Below are 18273 nucleotides of genomic sequence, written 5' to 3'. Positions count from 1 at the left end.
CCTTGTTCATAGTGAGTGAGGAAACCTTGTCCATGAGTGTCTCGTACAGATTAATGGATTGGGAATCCATATGGATAGGAGTTGTAACAAGGTGGCTGACTGGGCAGCTCACCGGGGAAAAAGGGAACCATGAAATCTGTAATTGGGCCAGAAGGCCCTTTTCCCAGAGTAATGTAATTTGTTGGTTGTAGACTCTTACTCCCGATCACTAGGGGAGGAGACAAATCTTTCTTTAAGTTAATACAAGCTCTACTTTCCTCAAATTAAAATAAAAAATAAAAATCTATTTGGTAAATATTGTGCATCAGGTAGTGCAGTTGACAAAGGACTATGCCGGCCCATCTAATCCGACGGTCAGGCCAACCAAGCACGACGGAACCTCGTGGGTCCACCCAGCTGAGGGCTAGGTCAAGGTGAATGTAGACGGAGCCTATTCACCGAGGGAGCACCAAGGCGGTGCCGGAGCAGTGATTAGGGATTCTCATGGGGCTTTATTAGCGGTGGCCTGGGAACTGACTGCGTGAGAGTCAGCGTTACGAGCTGAAGGGAAAGCTCTTAAACTTGGGCAGCGGACTGTGGCGGGATACAACAGGGTAGAGGTCGAGACTGACTCCAGGGAGTTGGTTCAAATCCTTAACAAGGTCATTAGCTGCCCTTGATGGCTGAAGGTAATAGTTACTAAGTGTAGAGTCTTACTCAGCTCTTTTGTAAATCATCGTGTGTCACATGTTAGACGCGATGGTAAGAAGGTCGCGGATGGTAACAAGGCCGCTTAGTTAGGTTAGGACCTTCGAATTCCATCCCATCCTAGTTATGTAACCTTATTGTTGTCGGTGCCTCATCTCTGCCTAAGGGATAGGCACAGCTGAATCCAGCTTTCCATTCAAATAAATAAATAAGTAAATCCATTTTGGTAAATGCACCTTCACTGCGTAAGAGAATGATCAGTTTAGCAGGTCAAAGGTACTCTTATTAGCAGTTGTTTCCTGAATTAATATTTTGAGAAAATTCAACCTGCAATGCTTGCCTTTTACTGCGAGGAATGAAAGATGATCTTGCAAAAGAGTGATTCAGTGGCCCAAGGTTCTCAAATTATTAATCCTTTTGTTTAATATATCATAAATTTTACAAGTTACGCGTGATTATATCAAGAAATAGTGGGGTGATATCAGTAACACATTATGCCTAGAAGAATACCACAACCATTCAGAGCTCAACTTCTTATTGAAGCATACGAGTATCTCATTTACCTTTCTTGCACATGTAGTGGCTGACATCCAGAAGGCAAGAGATCTTACACGCCAATAAGTTTAAAGAAGATAGACAAAATAAATCCACACAGTAGCCATAAAGCTCATACAAAATCATGAAATCATATAAGTAAAATATCTGGTAACAGGTACCCCAGCTGATGAAGTATATGTTTCAACAATAAAAGTCACAAATATTCATCACACAAGGACACTACCTCGGAAAGACCATGGTTTACAGAGCACAACTATTTCACAATGTGAACGGTAAAACCTACACATGATCTACACAAATCCTCAAATCATCCAGTTTATGATATAAACTTGACAAAAGAAAAAAGAGGATAGACACAATAGTAGCATCAGGTCGTAGTCCTCCCTCTTAATAGAAAGCCTGCCTCCAGTAGATCGTCGGCAATTTCAAATTCTACAGCAGAATAAAAAAGAAATCAGTCAAACTAGCAATAATTGAACTGTAGTATCTCAGGATCATACCATGACAGACAGAATAAGAAAACAATATAGTTAATGGGAAAAGAAACAGTCAATAACCTGCTTTTTTCAGCTCTTTTTGGTTTTAAAACTCATTCAGACATTGATTGTTGGATCAAGTAATCATGTTTCTTTAAAAACAAAGAGGAAATTACAAGCGGCTACTAGTGGTAATAGAGGGAATTAGCTGGATGTGCTTAAATAACACAAGATTACCGGCTAAAAACACACAGATGATTGAATAGAAAGAACATTACATTAAGTTCAGGTTCCCAAAAGTAAACCTGTAGGTCCTCACCTTGGTTTAGGAGGACCACACCATATCTGAGACTGATCAAGTATCTGCAAAAGCAACAAAAGTTTCAAGCAAACTTACTTTGTGATCACCAGATGTAACAAATGCAAATTTCAAGAGCCAAATAATGAAATAATTGCAGATCATTAATCCTATCGGCTATCTTATTGAATCTCAGAATTGCACAGACCTAGTCACATATCTAAATATGATTCCGAGGTCTGATCAGCCATCATATGCTTCCTCTTCTATCCAGTGCCTACATTGACATCAGCGGCTGATATAGCAAAGAACTTAGTAATCATTACATTTGATGAAAGACAACAAAGATAAAATAGTAAAATACCAATCTACTCATATTCCTTCAATAGTATCAGGGGACATATGTTTTGATAAACTATGCTTCTTGCATCATATTACATAAAAGGATGCCAATCCACCTGAAAATGTCTTATACTTCCATATAATAGTTTAGAATTTCAGAAGGTTGAGAACAAGATCCCAAACACTTCATGAGAATCATAACAAGAATCAACTGCATGCCATTTTCAAATCCAAGTACTGACCCTTCTGCTCATATAAGCTTTGACAATCTAAATGAAAACCAGAAATGTCATCGGACAATTTCATGTTATACTATCATATCCCCCTTCAAACACAAAACTGGAAGGAATCTTTTTACTCAAAAATCAGAAGAAATTATACGGATATATGGTGTTCTGGAATACAAGGATGTATATGCATTGACATATAAGTGGACAAGAGTTGCTAGATGGATATTGCAAACAAATAAGTTGAACAGTATGGTTTTTGCAAAAGGGAAAATCTCTTTTTTAGTATCACTCTAGTATATTAGTTTAACAGAATAGTTTACAAGGACCTTTGTCCAAATTCATCTCATAACATATACCCCAAGTATGAATCAAATTAAAGAGTTTCGGTCATAACTGGTGAATACATACTTATGACTCAAGAGTAAAGTGTTTCTGAACAAAATGTTCCCCAAGTCTATACAAAACAGAATCTATTAGAGCAGATTTAATTTGCAATATAGAATTTCAAGAGGATTTACATTTTTCATGGAAAGAGATGGAAATTTTAGATTATATGATTGATAAAATATCAAAAGACTTTTTGCTAACAACATTTGTGGGTCCAATTGAACTAACCAGACTGACGTCAACTGACCTTTTTCAACCGGATTGGAAATTTTGCAAAGATGGGAAAATTGGCAGAGATTGGAAAATTTGCAACTACTCCCATTTTAGCCTTATAAAAGTAAAATCAATAACAAAGAAGAATACCATGATAGCTAAGGATAAGAAAATAGAACAAGTAGAAAAGGACAGTGAAACTGCTCTAAACAAAAGAATACTAAAAAGGTTACTAAAGAATCTAATGAAATCGGCGGAGTTCTTGATCAAACACATGTTTTTAGCCAATCTTAGATAAGCTCTGGTAAGCATCTCACAGAAGGGGAAAAAAATCAAACCTCTATTATGGTCATCGGAGGCGTCATGATACTCCTGCTCCTCCTCAGGCACCGGATGCAGCTCCGCCGCCTTCTCCAACACCACACCCTTTTCTCCACCATCAGCAACCCCTGCCGCCGCCCCTTCATCCGGATAACGTACGACGACAACCGGGCAGATGCAATGGTGGACGCAGTAATCGCTGACGCTCCCAAGTCTCCCCTTGCTGGTCCTCCTCGACGCCCCGAACCCCCTGCTCCCCATGATAACTGCGCTGAGCCCGAGCCGTTCCACCTCCAAGCAAAGCCTCTCCTTCATGTCATGATCTTTGACGATGTGGATCTTGAAAGGGATCTGGGCTTCCACGAGTGGCTGTGCGAGATCTTGCGCCTTTGTCGCCGTGAAGGCGTCGAAGTCGTCCTCCAGCTTCTGCTGCGACTCCCCGGGGTCGGCGTCGTCGCCGCCTCCGGCCGACGCGGCGGCGGATACGGAGAGGTCGATGGAGCCCCAATCGGCGCCATAGAGGACGGACGTCGGGCGGACGTGGAGGAGGATGACGGCGTCGCCGGGGCGGAGGTAGTTCTGGACAGCCCACTTCACTGCGTAGGCGCTCTCATCGCTGAGGTCGACGGCGATCGCGATCCTGCGGTGGGATGCGGCGGAGGGGCTCGCCGCCGCCGCCGAGGAGAAGAAATACCTCGGCGAGTTCGGCTGGATCGCCTGGACCGCCGCTGCCGCAGACGCCCGCGTCTTCAGTGGCGGCGGCGCCGGGACATGGAGATCGGATTCCGATGGTTTCTGCATCAAGATCTAGGGTTAATTCTTTCCTCTTTCTCGAAGCTTTCTTCTCTAATTTTCTTGAGGGTTTAGGGCGAGGACACGAAGAAATGGAGAGAGAGAGAGAGAGAGAGAGAGAGAGGGAGAGGGCGTAGAAAAATATGTGGTAGGGGTGAGAATAAAGAGGGAAGAAGGTACCGGAACGTAAGGAATATTTTTTAGTATAATGCGTCGCAGACTCGATGCTCTTCGGCTTTTATTATTATTATATATGTATATATATATTTATTATTATTATTATTATTATAAAATAAACCCAAAAACACCTCACGTATCTTGACAGATACAAAGCAACTTTATACAAAATATCTATAACTTCTTACGGAATCAACTCCACCCAAATAGAAGCAAAATCTTGCTCCGTATCCTAGGAGGGCAAACCGATTAGTAATATGATTAGCCTCCCTAAAACATTACGACAAGGAAATAGAAGTGAAAAAAGGTTAACAAGTGATGAATGGAAGATATGGTGTGACACCGTCTCATGAGATTGAGAGAGCGAGAGAGTTTGACAGAATTCTGAATGAAGAAAGGTAATGATCTCAAGCTTTGAGCAAAGCAAACTTAACAGCTTTTGCTTCAGCGTGCAATGGGTTGATTGTGTAGGGAGTGTAAGCCCCCATAAGAAAGAGACAATCATCATGTCCCTTAGCAATAAAATCCAACCCTACCTTATCTATAGTGCGCTACGAGCAATCAGTGCAAGGATGGCACAAGATTGCCTGGGAGCGATCAAGGAGCTAAGTTGCCTTATTAGAAAGATAACTGTTTTAAATATCGGTGGTAGACTTATATTGAAATACCATGTCATTTTGACTCTTCTAAAGACACCACATACCATAAGTAATTATACTCTCGTTAGAACATCAAGCCCCTCTTGATGTAATCCCCTTAACTCCAAATTGTCTAATAAATAAATAAGGTACTTAAATATCATTTCAAGAGTCCCCAAAATTTTCCTACTGGGAGCAAAAGAGAACACATTAGGTATTAGATTACCAAATTCAAACATCATCGGAAGCACACAAAGGAAGGGGATTGTTATGTATGAGCTCACCTAGAACAAGCTCAAAAGGAGTCAATAATTTGCTTTTGATTCGAGGTGGTTTTCAACTCTTAAGAGACCGACAAATAATATCTTTATTTTTTTTAAAAAAAATTATGAGAAATATTTGATATTTTATATTTATTATCATTCATACTTTACCATAAAAACATCTATTATTTGATCCTATAGTTTAATTTTAACTTCTTTAAAAGTATCTCAATTTTTCACTAGTTCTTTTAACGACTTAAACTACCTTAAGTAAATCGGTTATTAGTAGGCGATAGCAACTCACATATAGTTTCGAGACATTAAAAATATAATATAATATTGTGAATAATAATTATCCTCAATTCTCAAATGTGATCGAGTGTGAATCAAAATAAAACAAAGTTATAATGTTTAATAAATATATTTATAAAAAAAAAGAAGTATGTGGCATATGGTTCACGTCACCTACACTTAATATGAATAGAGAAATAAACTAAAATCCTTTATTTGCTAATAATACTCTCGTTTTTTTAACTCCTACCCTATGACTCCATGAGTTGGCTTCTGAACCTAAGATGTGTCGGCTGTTGAGACACAATGGCATCTAAGTCTAAGGTATTATTTTAGAAGATCTGCACCTACTTATCATCTTTAATTATAACTAATTGTATTTATGCGAGAAATACTTACAAATAGCCCCTTGAAGTACTTCCATATTATATTCAAGTTCGTATGTACTAGAGCAGCGGCGTATTTGATCGCTCGTCCTTCCGTTCCCCTTCCCGCCCTTTCATCTTCCCTTCTCTCCCGCCAAAACCCTAACCCTAGCTCCAATCTCCCATGGGGAGATAGCGGAGATGGAGAAGGGTTTGATCTCGATCGATCGGTGGAGCGAGGAGAGCCAGGCCTACTTCCTCACCCACCTCCACGCCGATCACACCAAGGGCCTCTCCTCCAAATGGTCCAAGGGCCCCCTGTTCTGCTCTCCGATCTCCGCCCGCCTCTTCCCTCCTAGGTTTCGCGGCTTCGATCTCTCCTTGCTTAGGGTTCTTGAGGTGGGCGCCACGCATCCCATCTCTCTCGTCTCCCCCACCACTGGATCCGAGGTCCGTTTCCTCGTCACTCTCATCGATGCTCACCATTGCCCTGGTACCCCCTTTTTGTTCGATTTCGAGGTTTTCTTCTTTATATTTTGTTAAGATTGTGTTGGTTTGATAGGAAAGTTTTGATTTTGTGATCATTGGCGTCAAGTTGAAGTGTGTGATTGGAAGTTAAATGCTTTAATTTTCTCTTCGGCAGGTGCAGTGATGTACTTGTTTCGGGGAGAGTTTGGATGTGTTCTGTACACTGGAGATTTTCGCTGGGAATCAATGTCCGAGAGGTCGGGAATGGGAAGGAAGACACTTCTTGATGCTCTTCAAGGAGATAAATTGGATGTGCTTTACTTGGACAACACTTATTGTCATCCCTCGTACTCATTTCCTCCTCGTGAAGTCGTTGCCCGGCAGGTATGTGTTTTATTGGTGTTCTTGTAACCTATGTCTTCCCGGCGATTAGTGACTCCCATGCAGCGTTCGCTAATGTGATGGTGTAGAAAACTGTGGTTTACTGCGAGAGAACAAAATTGTAGTTCACTATGTCTTCAGGGCGGTTAGTGACTCCCATGCAGCGTTCGCTAGTGTGATGGTGTGGAAAACTGTGGTTTACTGGTAGAGAACAAAATTGTAGTTCACCTTGTGCTCAATATGATTTTACTTATTCTGGCTTTTATGGAAGAAGAATCAACCAGGTGAAGTGGTTAAATGTTCTGATCGGTTGATGATTAGTAGAATAATTTGAATAATCTATCAAGGACATTATGGAGATGAGAAGAAATGTGGAAGAGCAACAATGAAATTGTATTCTGGTAATAACATAGGAAGTGGAAGAAGTAAGTATGGGATTGTTTCAGGAATTATCACAAAAACTTCCTAAAACATCAATTTTGAATATAAATCAGGAGAAGGTACAAAGAGGACAGACCTAAAGGTTCATACTGTTACAGAACGATTAGAGTCGATCCGCAAAGTGTTTGCTCTAATACTAAATTGTCATAGACCGATTAGAGTTGATTCTCTACAAGGGGGCCTAGGTGTTGGATAGAGGTGGCCGGCGTCGGCGATGAAGGTGGTAGAGCACGATAGAGAGAGATGGGCGGCGATGTTGGTGATAAAGGGAGATTATTTACTTCTATTCTTATATTACTCTTATGACTATTCCTATGTTACTCTTATTTTTACTTCTAAGATAGTCTAAGACTAAAATATAATTTACAATGCTTGAATTCAATGGATGCTTAAACAAAGGAGACCGGCCTCTTCTATATAGAGAGATTGGATATAATGAGTCATATTAGGACTAATCGTAAAAATTTGCATAGCTCGAACTAGGATTTACCCTAAAGGCTTACATGAAAGATAAATATGAATTAATTAAAAGATAAATAGACTTAATCTATCGAGTCAATATCCCTGTAAGACGATTCAAGAAAAGAATTCAAGCCACCAAAACATTAGAATCCCACCACCACTTAAGGAATTTCTAATGATTGATGAGGATGATTTCTGAATGTGTCTGTGCTCTATCTATTTTCATTTGTCCATGTGCAAATATTAATTTACATCTGTGCATGTCTTGATTCTATCCATATACCAGCAATGTGTTTATGTCCACAAGGGTAATCATGCAGTGTGTTATACAGAATGTGTATTTAATGAGAATTGTTAATACTTGTGGCTCTTCTTGATAGCCTTTCTTGTGTGCTTCAAGTAATTTTTCATTTTCTGCTATTCTGTTTCATAAATTTCATTAATTATTTGGAATATAAACATGCAGGTGGTTGAGATAATTTCTTCTCATCCTGACCATGAAATAATTATTGCCGTTGATACACTTGGGAAGGAGGATCTGTTGCTTCATATATCGAAAGCTCTAGGAACAAAGGTTATTATTTTTCTTCTGATTGTTGTTGTCCTCATATTTCTAGAGATCTTCACAAGTTTCTGCTAGTAAAGTAATGTGTTGCTTCATATATCAAAAGCTCTAGGAACAACGTTTCTTCTTTTTCTTGTCATTATTGCTCATCCTCATATTTCTCGAAACCTTCACAACTTTGTTCTAATAAAGTATCTTCATTATTTTGGACATATAAGTCTCTTATATTGAACTATTGAACATTCAGCCTAATGGTTTTCCAGTTATTCCATGTTATGATGAAGAAAATAGTAAAGACATGCATTACATATTACTTCGCATTATTGGACATTTTATCCTTGGAATTTGTCAAATAAAAACTTGATTCCTTTTCATGGTTCTTTTCTTTAGATTTGGGTGTGGCCAGAGCGTTTACAGACCATGCACCTTCTTGGATACTATAATATTTTTACTACGAAGACAAGTCTCACAAGAATTCGGGCTGTTCCTCGATATAGTTTCACCTTTGAGACACTTGAGGCCTTGAACACAGTACATCCCACTATAGGAATTATGCCTTCTGGTCTACCTTGGGGAATGGATATTAAGTACAGAGAGAGCTCTAACAGAAGGGCACGGCAGTGTAATAATCAGACCGAGCAACCACAAATGTTACATCAGTATGCCTATTCTGTCCCATACTCTGAACATTCATGCTTTACTGAGATACAGGAATTTATGAAAATTGTCCAGCCATCAGTAGTCACTGGAATTGTGTCGTCTTCCATCTGTTACGTAAATCCTCGACACTATTTCAGTGATATCTGTGGAGCCAGACTTGATAAAGCATGCGATAATTTCTATGTTGAGAAAGCTGAAAATAAGAAAATCCGATCTTTTCTAAAGTGGACAAGTTCAAGAAGTCTAAAGGTGAAAAAAGAAGGAAAATTCAAGATTGCTAACCTAATCTTGCGCAGGAGCAAAATAGCTGTAATAAGAAAGGAAAGGCGCGGTGTAAAGATTGAAGAAACTGATGGACTCTGTACTTCTGATTTGGATGTAAATCAGAAAGGCAGTAGTAGATAAAGTTTGGCATGATAGCCTTGTGATTCACAAGAATGGTCTCAGTTGTATATCCCCTCAGCAATAGGAGTGCATCAGATATTATGGATTTACCCATTTTATCATCTCCTTGACTATCTTGTTTCATTCCAGCATCATTTTGAAAAACTTGATGCCCACCATCTGAATCTGAATATATATATATACATATTAGCTGTCTCCATATCTTTTTCAATTTTCGACAAAACTTTGATCGTTTTCAATATCTTCTTTTCTATGCTTTTCTTCGTTTCTATACTGTAAATGTTGAGGTTGAGACAAGCACCTTGGACTTTCAGAATGCCTTTGGTGTATGCTTATATGGGTAACTATGCAAGCTGTAGTGAGTACTGAACAAGGAATATTCTGCGGCACCAATGCTACAATTATACTATATTGTGGCGTTCTTTGCCTACCAAACATTTGGCGAGGAAGAACAATATATCCCCGTGACGTCAATTACGTCACAAATCATTTGGAAAAATAAGAGGCAAGAAGTCATCAGATGCTACCATATAAGAAGTCCGTAACTATTTGTAGACTTCTTTACACGGCATTGGAATTTGGAAGTCTTCATGGGATTTGTCTAAGGTGGTGGCCGGCCTTTCTTTTCTTTACAAAAAGCTCTCAACTTTACCAGTATCTTTTTATAAAACATTTACCATGATTTATATTAGCGATTTAATAATGCTAGGAATGACGGAAGTAAACCTGAGATTAGCCTGAAGAACAAACAGCAAATAACTGAAAGCGAATATGGATACAAGATCAGAGAAACAGCATTCTGAGAATTTTCACCTCTCAAAAGTATTCTGAGAATTTTCGAGGCAGTCCTCGACCTTATCTTAGGGTATCATATGTTCTTCCCAGCAAATCCTGGGAGAGAACAAGAAGAAGAAACCTGCGCTGCAGTGAAACCATATGTTTACAGCCAAAACAATCAAAACAAAGAGCTGCTGAATGCTATGAAGTGCAGAGCAAGAATCATCCTCATTCTTCTGCAGGTGTTTCTTGCTTTTCAGAGAAGTAATCTTGCCTGAAAAGTAAACCAGTATCAGTTTTCAAGACAATATAGTGAATTAGAAGTATAGAACATATAAAGATAGAATGTACTGCAATGGAGGAAAAGTGATGCCTTTATGTTTAACTTTGAATAAAGGATATCGGAATGAATATGTTTCGGTACTTTCCAAACACTTAAGGGAAGTAATAAGCATTACATTTCTTTTGCGGTAAACATGTACAAAATATAGCAAGTTAAATGAGCTTGGTCAGATCAAAGCCCATCAGGCAAGGGCATATAATTTTGCCAGTCCAAGCCTTCCAATCACAAACTTTTGACTAACTTGTGCCTCAAACTCCAGTCATGTAGTGATTTTGGACAAGTTAAATTGTCTGTTTGCCCAGCCCAAGCTCAACCTCAACTCTACTTTTATGAAATAGACATGTATTTACAATAGATACTATATCAATTGTAAGATCTAATCAACCCCCTACCCTTTCCTTCCATCTTGTCAAAGCCCTCGATTCTCCCCTCTTCATCTCAGACACAGGAATACTTCTTCAGCATCTAGTTTTATAGGCTATTGGTAGATAAATAGATAATAATTTCTTCAGTTAGAAGGTTTTAATCAACTGCTCTCTTCTCATCCACTCCCAAAATGTAAAGATTGTAGCACCCACTGCTTCCAGCTCCTCCTCCTGTCTCTCTCTGCACTCTAGACACCGAGGAATATTTTTTCAACATCTGTCTAATAAATCCTCTCTTTCTTATCAAGTCACAGCTTCAGATACCATAGCACCCACTGCTTCTGTCTCCTCTTCCTATCCCTCTTTGTCTTAGACATTGAGGATCGTTACTACAAATCTCTCTCTTATGCTCTTCCACTTTTGACACTATTATGTGCATCAAGCATAAACACCCTCAGAATTATCCAAATAATTAAAGCTTGTTAATTCATTGGTTGCTTGTGACATGAAAAATAAGAGTTGGCTGCCTACCAAATGGAGTTCTAATAGTAAGAATGAATTTGACACCATCAGAACAAGACAAGAAGATAACGTGCTCATTTAAGAGGACAGCATAACCACAGGGTCAGCAAGTTCAAGCAACAGTCGTTGCCATCAGATCATAATTTAAAACAACCGTAAAATGCATAACTGCATAACCGGCAAGTAGATAAGCCAAAGTAACTAAATAGATAGTGAGTCATAGTAACTGATTTTTCCATGTGTCCATACTATGAACAAAACCCACTAGCACTGAAATCAAGTTTAACATACCGTAATTTTCGTGTAAGTTGATAGATCCCTGTCCCAGCCATGGCAACATTTACACTGAAAAGGTTCCAGTTTTTCTGCAAGGCAAGGCAAAACAAAACTTATATATGGAATTGGAAATTTACTACAAATTTCTTGCTTCCTAAAATAATAAATACAACATTCTATGATGTAAAGATCAATGGAATCCTAGTCAGTTCCTTAAAGATTAAATTTGTAAATAAAGTTTGTAGAAAGAATGACAAAATACATCAAATTATATAGATTTCAAGGAGATAGATTACTTAAATTGGTTTGTATTGACAAAATAAACATTAGCATGTGCAGGACCAAAAGACAAACTTAAATATGTACTACTAAGTTGTGTAATCATCAGATTCCAGCAAGCCAGCAACCTAAGCTCATTTTATTGAAAAGGAAATGCAAAACTCAAATCTGAACAAATAGATTGTCCTAAATCTACTACCTCCTGCAAGAAATGCAATTGGGAGATGCTCTGCTGAACATAATAAGAGCTTACCGGGGTAATCACAGTACTGTAGCGTGACCAAATAACTCCAGTGCAAGCAACAGCTACATACCAGAAAACAAATGACCAATATATGTCAAAATATATACAGGCAGGAGAATGAAATACAAGGAAATTTTATGTTTATGTTAGATGTTGAGAAGACAGGATAGGAATTTGAATTATAAACACCACATACCAACTTGCTGAGGATAGGAGATCTTTTCAGGTGGCTTTGCGAAATCAGCAATATTTGCAATGCTGATACCCCATTTGAAAGTTGGGGCCCAAAAATGAACTGTAAATAGAAATACATTCGGCTGTGTCAGAAACAAAATTAAAAATCATCTACTCTATTTTTATCATGCTTATATAATTTCTAAGGGCAACATGACAAATTCATATATATTTTTTTATATTAGGTTCTAAATAAAACATACTTCTCAAGATGGCATCATTTGTTGCCTGCACATTGCAGGAACCTCTTGCGCTAGGACACCCTATTTATTTTAGCATGATATGCTTCTACAGTGTTTTACATTACAACCAATTTGACAACATTGAAGATTTCTCGTGAACCATTGGAACAGATCTCTATAATCTAAAACTTCTTCACAAGCATTTTTATGGAAGTAGCATGCATGTTAATCAAGTCCTTGTCTGATTCTACTAGAATTATACAATCCTTCGAGAAAAGGAAAAGGCACATATGAACTATCAAGTAGCTATATTAATATATAAGAAATTCAAATCTACTTGAACTCATATTCAGCTTTCAGAATGAATTTAAAAAGTGTAAAAAAAAAATTCTAACAAGTGCTTTTATGAAAAACTCATCTTAAATCCATCTTTGACATCATTCATTGTTCTCCAAAACAAGTCTTAAAATTTAGCCAATATCTTTTTTACCTCTTTACGTTAAAGACACCCTGATGTTTCAGTAGTAAAGTTCTTCCATAATGTATAAAATGGAAAAAGTATTCACTAGACATGGTGGAAACTGAAATATACAGGAGAAATTAAGGATAGATTAGAAGAAAAAAATAAGCAACAACGAAAAAACAAATTTTAGCATAATTTCCTATTTATAAGCACGGGACGAACTAGTTTTCGGGCCAGCAGGGTGGTTCCATAGGGCTTGGATTTTGGAAGCTGCCATCAAGTGCCCCTTCTCTTCTACTTCTTACTCTTTCCTCGTCTCTCTCCTACGAGAATAGTACCAAGAAATCTTCAATAACCGATATATTTCATGGATTTACAAATAAAAATATAGCAATAAATCACCCACGACCGCCATTAGAAGCGACAATTACGAGCTAGACTACACCATTCTTCATCTTATTGAGAAAATACTCTAGTTTTGGAGATTAAAGCGAAAAAGACATCAAGAAATTGCAAATCCAGAGGGATAGCCTTTCCTAACTTCTCATCAGAAATTCAGATTATCTCCAAATCCAATTCCTTTCTAAGTTCATTAGAACACCGCATCGATAGAAGACAGCCCATTTATCGAGAAAATCCAACATTAAAAAAAACAACAAAAAAAGTCCAATTGAACGATCTCAAAACCCTAGGGTATGAATCGCAAAACGGAGTGCTAATAGTCTAGGAAAGAAGAATTCGCACCTGAGACACCGCGGAGGAGAAGACGAACGCCCCGAATAGAACAGAAACAAGGGAGAAAGGATCAGCGAAGACCAAGAGAGTAATCAGATATTACAGGCTGTGTTAAGGGCAAAGTTGGAATAGGGCTAATAATTAGAAATATAGTGGATGTTTTCAACTACCACTTGCTTTCGTTAATTAGATATTAATATTATAATCATGTTTTAGGATAATATATTCTATTCCTTTTAACTACTAATAATTTTGCACAGTGAGAATTTCATGTGCATTAAAACAAACGAAAGGATTTAAGATTAAGGATTTAAATAATTCAATGTCCAACTCAAGTCATGCTTGGTTCCTTGCGGATGACTAGGACATCATCCCACGTGCTAAATTAAGACGGTAAAATTAGTTTAGTAAATATGTATTTAGAAGGAAGAATTAGACAAATAAAATGCATTACTTTTTCTATTTAAAACCTTTAAATTTGAACACTATTAACTACACTCTTATTACGGAATATAAAACAAACAAGTAGCAGCGACAATTTACAACCAAATCCTTTTTACATGATCATAATGATAAATAGGATCAATCAAACTGTGCATGCTTCAATTCAGAAGCTCTACTGGGAAGCGCTTCCAAACCCATACCTCATCTGGGAACCGGCAGCGGCCGGTGACCCACCGGCTGGATCATACACTGGAATGAAGCTCGGATTCCTCATCGAACCTCCACCTGTCGGTGCCCCATACCCATACGTTCCACCCATGTAAATTGCCCCGGGCACGGCGCCGTGAACCGGCGCCGCGAACTGGACGGGAATCGGCCCTCCTACGGAGTGCACGAACTGGACCGGTTGAGCCGGTCCATGAACGGGAGCTGGCATATAAAAGACCGGTGCCGAATCCGGCTTCTCTTCCAGCTCCGTCTTGGTCCGCAGTGGCTTAGACTCCGGAACCAGCGACGACGTCGAGGAGTAGCGAGGGGATTCGACGACGGACTTGAGATCGTCGAGACCGAAGAGGTAGTCGGGGACCTCGGAGGCGACGGAGGACGCCTCAGATCGGAGGCGGTGGAGGGCGGTGGACCGCTGCCGGGCGACGCCGTTGAGGGCGTCGAGGAACCAATCGCCGGCGCCGGCGTCGAAGATGGATCCGAAGGGCTCGGGGGCGGAGGACGGGGGGAAGAGGAAGAGGCGGAGGCGAGGGCTTCGAGCGGTCGCGGCTGATGAGGAGGAGGAGGAGGAGGAGAGGAGGCGATCGAGCTCGTGCATCATGTTGTCGACGTCCTCGTCGCACGTGAGGGAGATGAGGGCATCGAGGTCCTCGTTGGGGAGCTGGTACTTGATGGTTGGGGGAGTGGTTGGGGAGTAATCGGGAGAGATGTTAGAGAGGAGGGAGAGGAGGGAGGCGAAGGAAGAAGAGCGGGGGACAGAGACGATGCGGGATTCGCCGCCGACGTAGCGGAGGAGGTGATCGTGGGGGCGGGGGAGGATGCGGCCTCCGAAGCTGCACATGAGCCGCACGTGCGAAGCAGAGGAGGAGGAGGATGCCATCGCACCGGCGGAGGAAGGTATGCGTATCTTGCTCTCTGCGAGATCGGATTAATTTCACCGCATTGTTATTCTAGTTTGTTGCTCTCAAATGCTTAGCTTAGTAATATCCAATAATTTTGTTGCAACAAAAATAAAAAATAAAAAATAAAAAATAAAAAATAAAAATCAGAGAACTGAGGTTAGAGAGAGCAAGGCATAAAACTATTATAGAAGAGTTAGCTTCTATTTACCTTCAATTTTGGTGTAATAAATACTATAATATCCAATACTTCTATGCTTCCATTTCTGGCACGAGAGAGAGAGAGAGAGAGAGAGAGAGAGGGTGGGGGGTGTGTGTGGATGGAGGGTTGCTCACTTGCCTATTTTTAGAGAGAAAGGCAGCAGCCAATTAGGATAAGAAATGGCCGGCGGCCTGGTCGGTGGTGGTGGGTCCCCTAGGCTTGTATAATTTCGCCTGCTGACGTGGCCACTCATGCTTTGCTCTCCTTATGACAGTGCAACGGGTCCCAGTCCTATGTCCTCGCGTGTGCATAATTTAGATTTAGGCGGGAGCCTTGTGTACTGAGATGCTTCTTAATTCATGCGCAGCAGATTGCCTCCGATCCCTACCGTACGAATTTCCTGCAATCAGGTTACCTGGCAAAATGTGGTTGGCTGCCAGATCAATTAAGATTTTCCGTTCGGATACTTTCCCACCGTGGCTAGCTAGCAATTAAACGAAAGAAATAATTAAATTCTTACAACCACTCTTTTGGAGTATCTATCAAGCATGCAAAAGTAAATAATGACTGGTTTGTTTCTTTCTGTAGTCCGAAAAGTGTGAGGTGGTGAGGCAAATTAGGAGATTAGGAAAAGAGGATGCCATAACATATATTACACAGAGTTAGTTTAATTTGTGCAGAGTGCAGTATTAAGACTGGGAGAAATTATAATCAATTGGTTGCTCTCTTTGCTCCTAGAGTAATAAACTATTTAATGTGTTCACGATATCAAATTTTAAGTTAATAGATATTAATCTCTCAGAATATAATGATTATTTTGTATACCAAAAGAATCAATAACTTGAGTGACTTATCCTATCAGATATTAATCAATAACTCTTTGACCCAAAAGCTCAAGTGATACTTGGTGTTTATATACCTTACCAATATATTCTAAATAGTTGATATGATACTAAACTTATTTTGTTTATTATTCATTGTTATGATAGACACTTTAAAATTAATTATTATTCAATTGCCTTTCATAGATTTGAATAAGTTAATATATGATATTGAATTATTAAAATTGTTTCTATTCAATCATTAATCTATCATAAATACTACATGAATTTCACTTAATTTTGGGTTCAAAATTATTTAAAGATTTATGTTCAGATTATGGTTTTTTCCTACAAGTTAGTGGTATCGATATACAAGAATGGAAGCGTAGAAGCAATCTGTATTAAATGATACTACTATGAAACGTTGTTCCTTTCATTCTTTTATTTGCTGGTATCACTATCTTTTGAGTCATGCACAATATAGTGAGAAGAGCCTTTACAAAACTTGCATTCGAAGTGGTATTTCTCTAGCAACCTTCATGAACACAATACCCTGCATCCACATTCTAGGAACACATAAATAAGTGGTGGTTGCTAGCTAGGCATGCATGCAAAGATCAAGTTTAACATAGTTAAGATTTACATAATGATGGAGATCATACATTCACTATCCTTATAAACTCGCAAAATTACACCAAATGAGATATAAATAGAAGTACAAGAGAAGAGAAGTCCCCAACTGCACTTAAGAAGAGGAGGAGAAGGTGTCGAAGATGGTGGTGTGAAGCGGGTCACTCAGGTGAGTGGCCCAGTTGTTAAGGGGCCCCTTGCCGGTGGCGGCGGCTTGGACGGCGAAGCCCAAGAAACCAACCATGGCTAGACGTGCGTGCTTGATCTCGGCCAATTGCAAGGTGGCCTTCTTCTCCGGGTCGGCGGCGAGGCCGAGGGGGTCGAAGAACTTGCCGCCGGGGTACAGCCTCTTCTCGGGGTCGAGCTCGGCGTTCCGTTGGAACTCGATGTAGCCGATGACCAGGACCTCGATCCAGATCAGTGTGGTGATGGAGAAGGGGAGCGGTAAGCCGAGGTAAGAGGAGCCGTCCACTAGCTCAACCTGATCAAATAAAACAAGTGAGAGAGATTATTATAACGTCGACAAGTAAAAGAACTATATGATTTACCGATTAAAACTATAAATAAATTTTGATGAAATTAAAAGTTTATTCAGTAGCACACTAGCACTACATACCTTTCCTGCATCTTGCCACGTGACACCAGTGAGTGACTCAACTGCCAAGGCCCCAAGGGTGGCAAGCATGGCCCACCTGCCATGGATGAGCTCGCACTCCCTAAACCTCTGCAGCCCAAACACCTCGGAGTAAGGCTGGAACGGGGTGGACTTCACCTCCGCGGTCTCGAACCGGGTCCCGATAATCTCACCCGCGGGGTTCCGGGCCAGGTTCTGGTCCAGCGAGTCCAGGTCGTACTGCAGGTACTCCGCCGGCTTCCCCAGCCCAAACGGGTCGAACCCGTAATCCCCCACCAGCGACCCGTCCAGCCATTCGGGCGCCTTCGCTCCCGGGTACCACAGCGGCCGATCCGACCCGGGAGACGACCTCGTCGGCTTCTTCGGAGCGGACTTCTTCGTCCCGAACCCGAACCTCGCCGTGAACCTGGAACCCGCTTGGCTCGGGTCGGCGAGGCGGGTGCCCAAGAACGATGACGCGCTCGCGAATGCCGTGGAAGACATCTCCTCCTCTTCCTCCTCTTCTCTTTTTTTTTTCTTTTTTCCTTCCTTTTTCCCCCCTTCTTCTTCTCCTCTTCTTTGTTCTTCTCACGAGAGGA

The 18273-nt window shown here is 40.2% G+C and overlaps 5 protein-coding genes across 10 annotated transcripts; 1 reads left to right on the top strand and 4 right to left on the bottom strand.

The window, feature by feature from the left end:
* Window positions 1–1377: 1377 nt before the first annotated feature.
* LOC140759330 (universal stress protein PHOS32-like) lies at window positions 1378–4473 on the bottom strand. 3 transcript variants are annotated; one of them, XR_012104224.1, is made up of 4 exons: window positions 3530–4473; window positions 2228–2296; window positions 2041–2084; window positions 1378–1677 (listed from the first exon to the last, which is right to left on the bottom strand). XR_012104224.1 is itself a non-coding variant. In XM_073095860.1 (3 exons), the coding sequence occupies exons 1-2, from the start codon at window positions 4311–4313 to the stop codon at window positions 2077–2079; spliced, it is 792 nt and encodes a 263-aa protein (XP_072951961.1). In that variant the 5' UTR covers window positions 4314–4473; the 3' UTR covers window positions 1378–1677; window positions 2041–2076. The 3 variants fall into 3 exon arrangements, 1 of the variants encoding a protein (XP_072951961.1); XR_012104223.1 differs by having other exon boundaries at window positions 2228–2314; window positions 3530–4469; XM_073095860.1 differs by lacking the exon at window positions 2228–2296.
* A 1696-nt stretch (window positions 4474–6169) lies between these two features.
* LOC140758706 (uncharacterized) lies at window positions 6170–10022 on the top strand. 3 transcript variants are annotated; one of them, XM_073094963.1, is made up of 5 exons: window positions 6170–6531; window positions 6682–6890; window positions 8257–8364; window positions 8746–9014; window positions 9312–10022. In XM_073094963.1, exons 1-5 carry the CDS (start codon window positions 6240–6242, stop codon window positions 9418–9420), a joined length of 987 nt encoding a protein of 328 aa, XP_072951064.1. In that variant the 5' UTR covers window positions 6170–6239; the 3' UTR covers window positions 9421–10022. The 3 variants fall into 3 exon arrangements, with proteins under 3 accessions (XP_072951064.1, XP_072951063.1, XP_072951065.1); XM_073094962.1 differs by having other exon boundaries at window positions 8746–10022; XM_073094964.1 differs by having other exon boundaries at window positions 6358–6488; window positions 8746–10022.
* Window positions 10023–10152: 130 nt separating this feature from the next.
* On the bottom strand, window positions 10153–14624 carry LOC140758709 (mitochondrial pyruvate carrier 4-like). 2 transcript variants are annotated; one of them, XM_073094968.1, is made up of 6 exons: window positions 14485–14624; window positions 13328–13428; window positions 12423–12521; window positions 12236–12288; window positions 11719–11792; window positions 10153–10471 (listed from the first exon to the last, which is right to left on the bottom strand). In XM_073094968.1, exons 2-6 carry the CDS (start codon window positions 13380–13382, stop codon window positions 10426–10428), a joined length of 327 nt encoding a protein of 108 aa, XP_072951069.1. In that variant the 5' UTR covers window positions 13383–13428; window positions 14485–14624; the 3' UTR covers window positions 10153–10425. The 2 variants fall into 2 exon arrangements, with proteins under 2 accessions (XP_072951069.1, XP_072951068.1); XM_073094967.1 differs by lacking the exon at window positions 14485–14624 and adding an exon at window positions 13850–14123.
* Window positions 14273–15740, bottom strand: LOC140758707 (uncharacterized). The gene is made up of 2 exons (XM_073094965.1): window positions 15620–15740; window positions 14273–15424 (listed from the first exon to the last, which is right to left on the bottom strand). The coding sequence occupies exon 2, from the start codon at window positions 15387–15389 to the stop codon at window positions 14457–14459; it is 933 nt and encodes a 310-aa protein (XP_072951066.1). The 5' UTR covers window positions 15390–15424; window positions 15620–15740; the 3' UTR covers window positions 14273–14456.
* Window positions 15741–17036: 1296 nt separating this feature from the next.
* Window positions 17037–18273, bottom strand: LOC140758708 (chlorophyll a-b binding protein CP29.1, chloroplastic-like). Its single transcript, XM_073094966.1, has 2 exons — window positions 17678–18273; window positions 17037–17542 (listed from the first exon to the last, which is right to left on the bottom strand). Exons 1-2 carry the CDS (start codon window positions 18176–18178, stop codon window positions 17177–17179), a joined length of 867 nt encoding a protein of 288 aa, XP_072951067.1. The 5' UTR covers window positions 18179–18273; the 3' UTR covers window positions 17037–17176.

This window comes from Typha angustifolia, chromosome 4, assembly GCF_048772165.1.
Source record: "Typha angustifolia cultivar Huaian chromosome 4, ASM4877216v1, whole genome shotgun sequence".
NCBI lineage: Eukaryota > Viridiplantae > Streptophyta > Magnoliopsida > Poales > Typhaceae > Typha > Typha angustifolia.
This window is presented reverse-complemented; position numbering and strand designations above follow the sequence as displayed.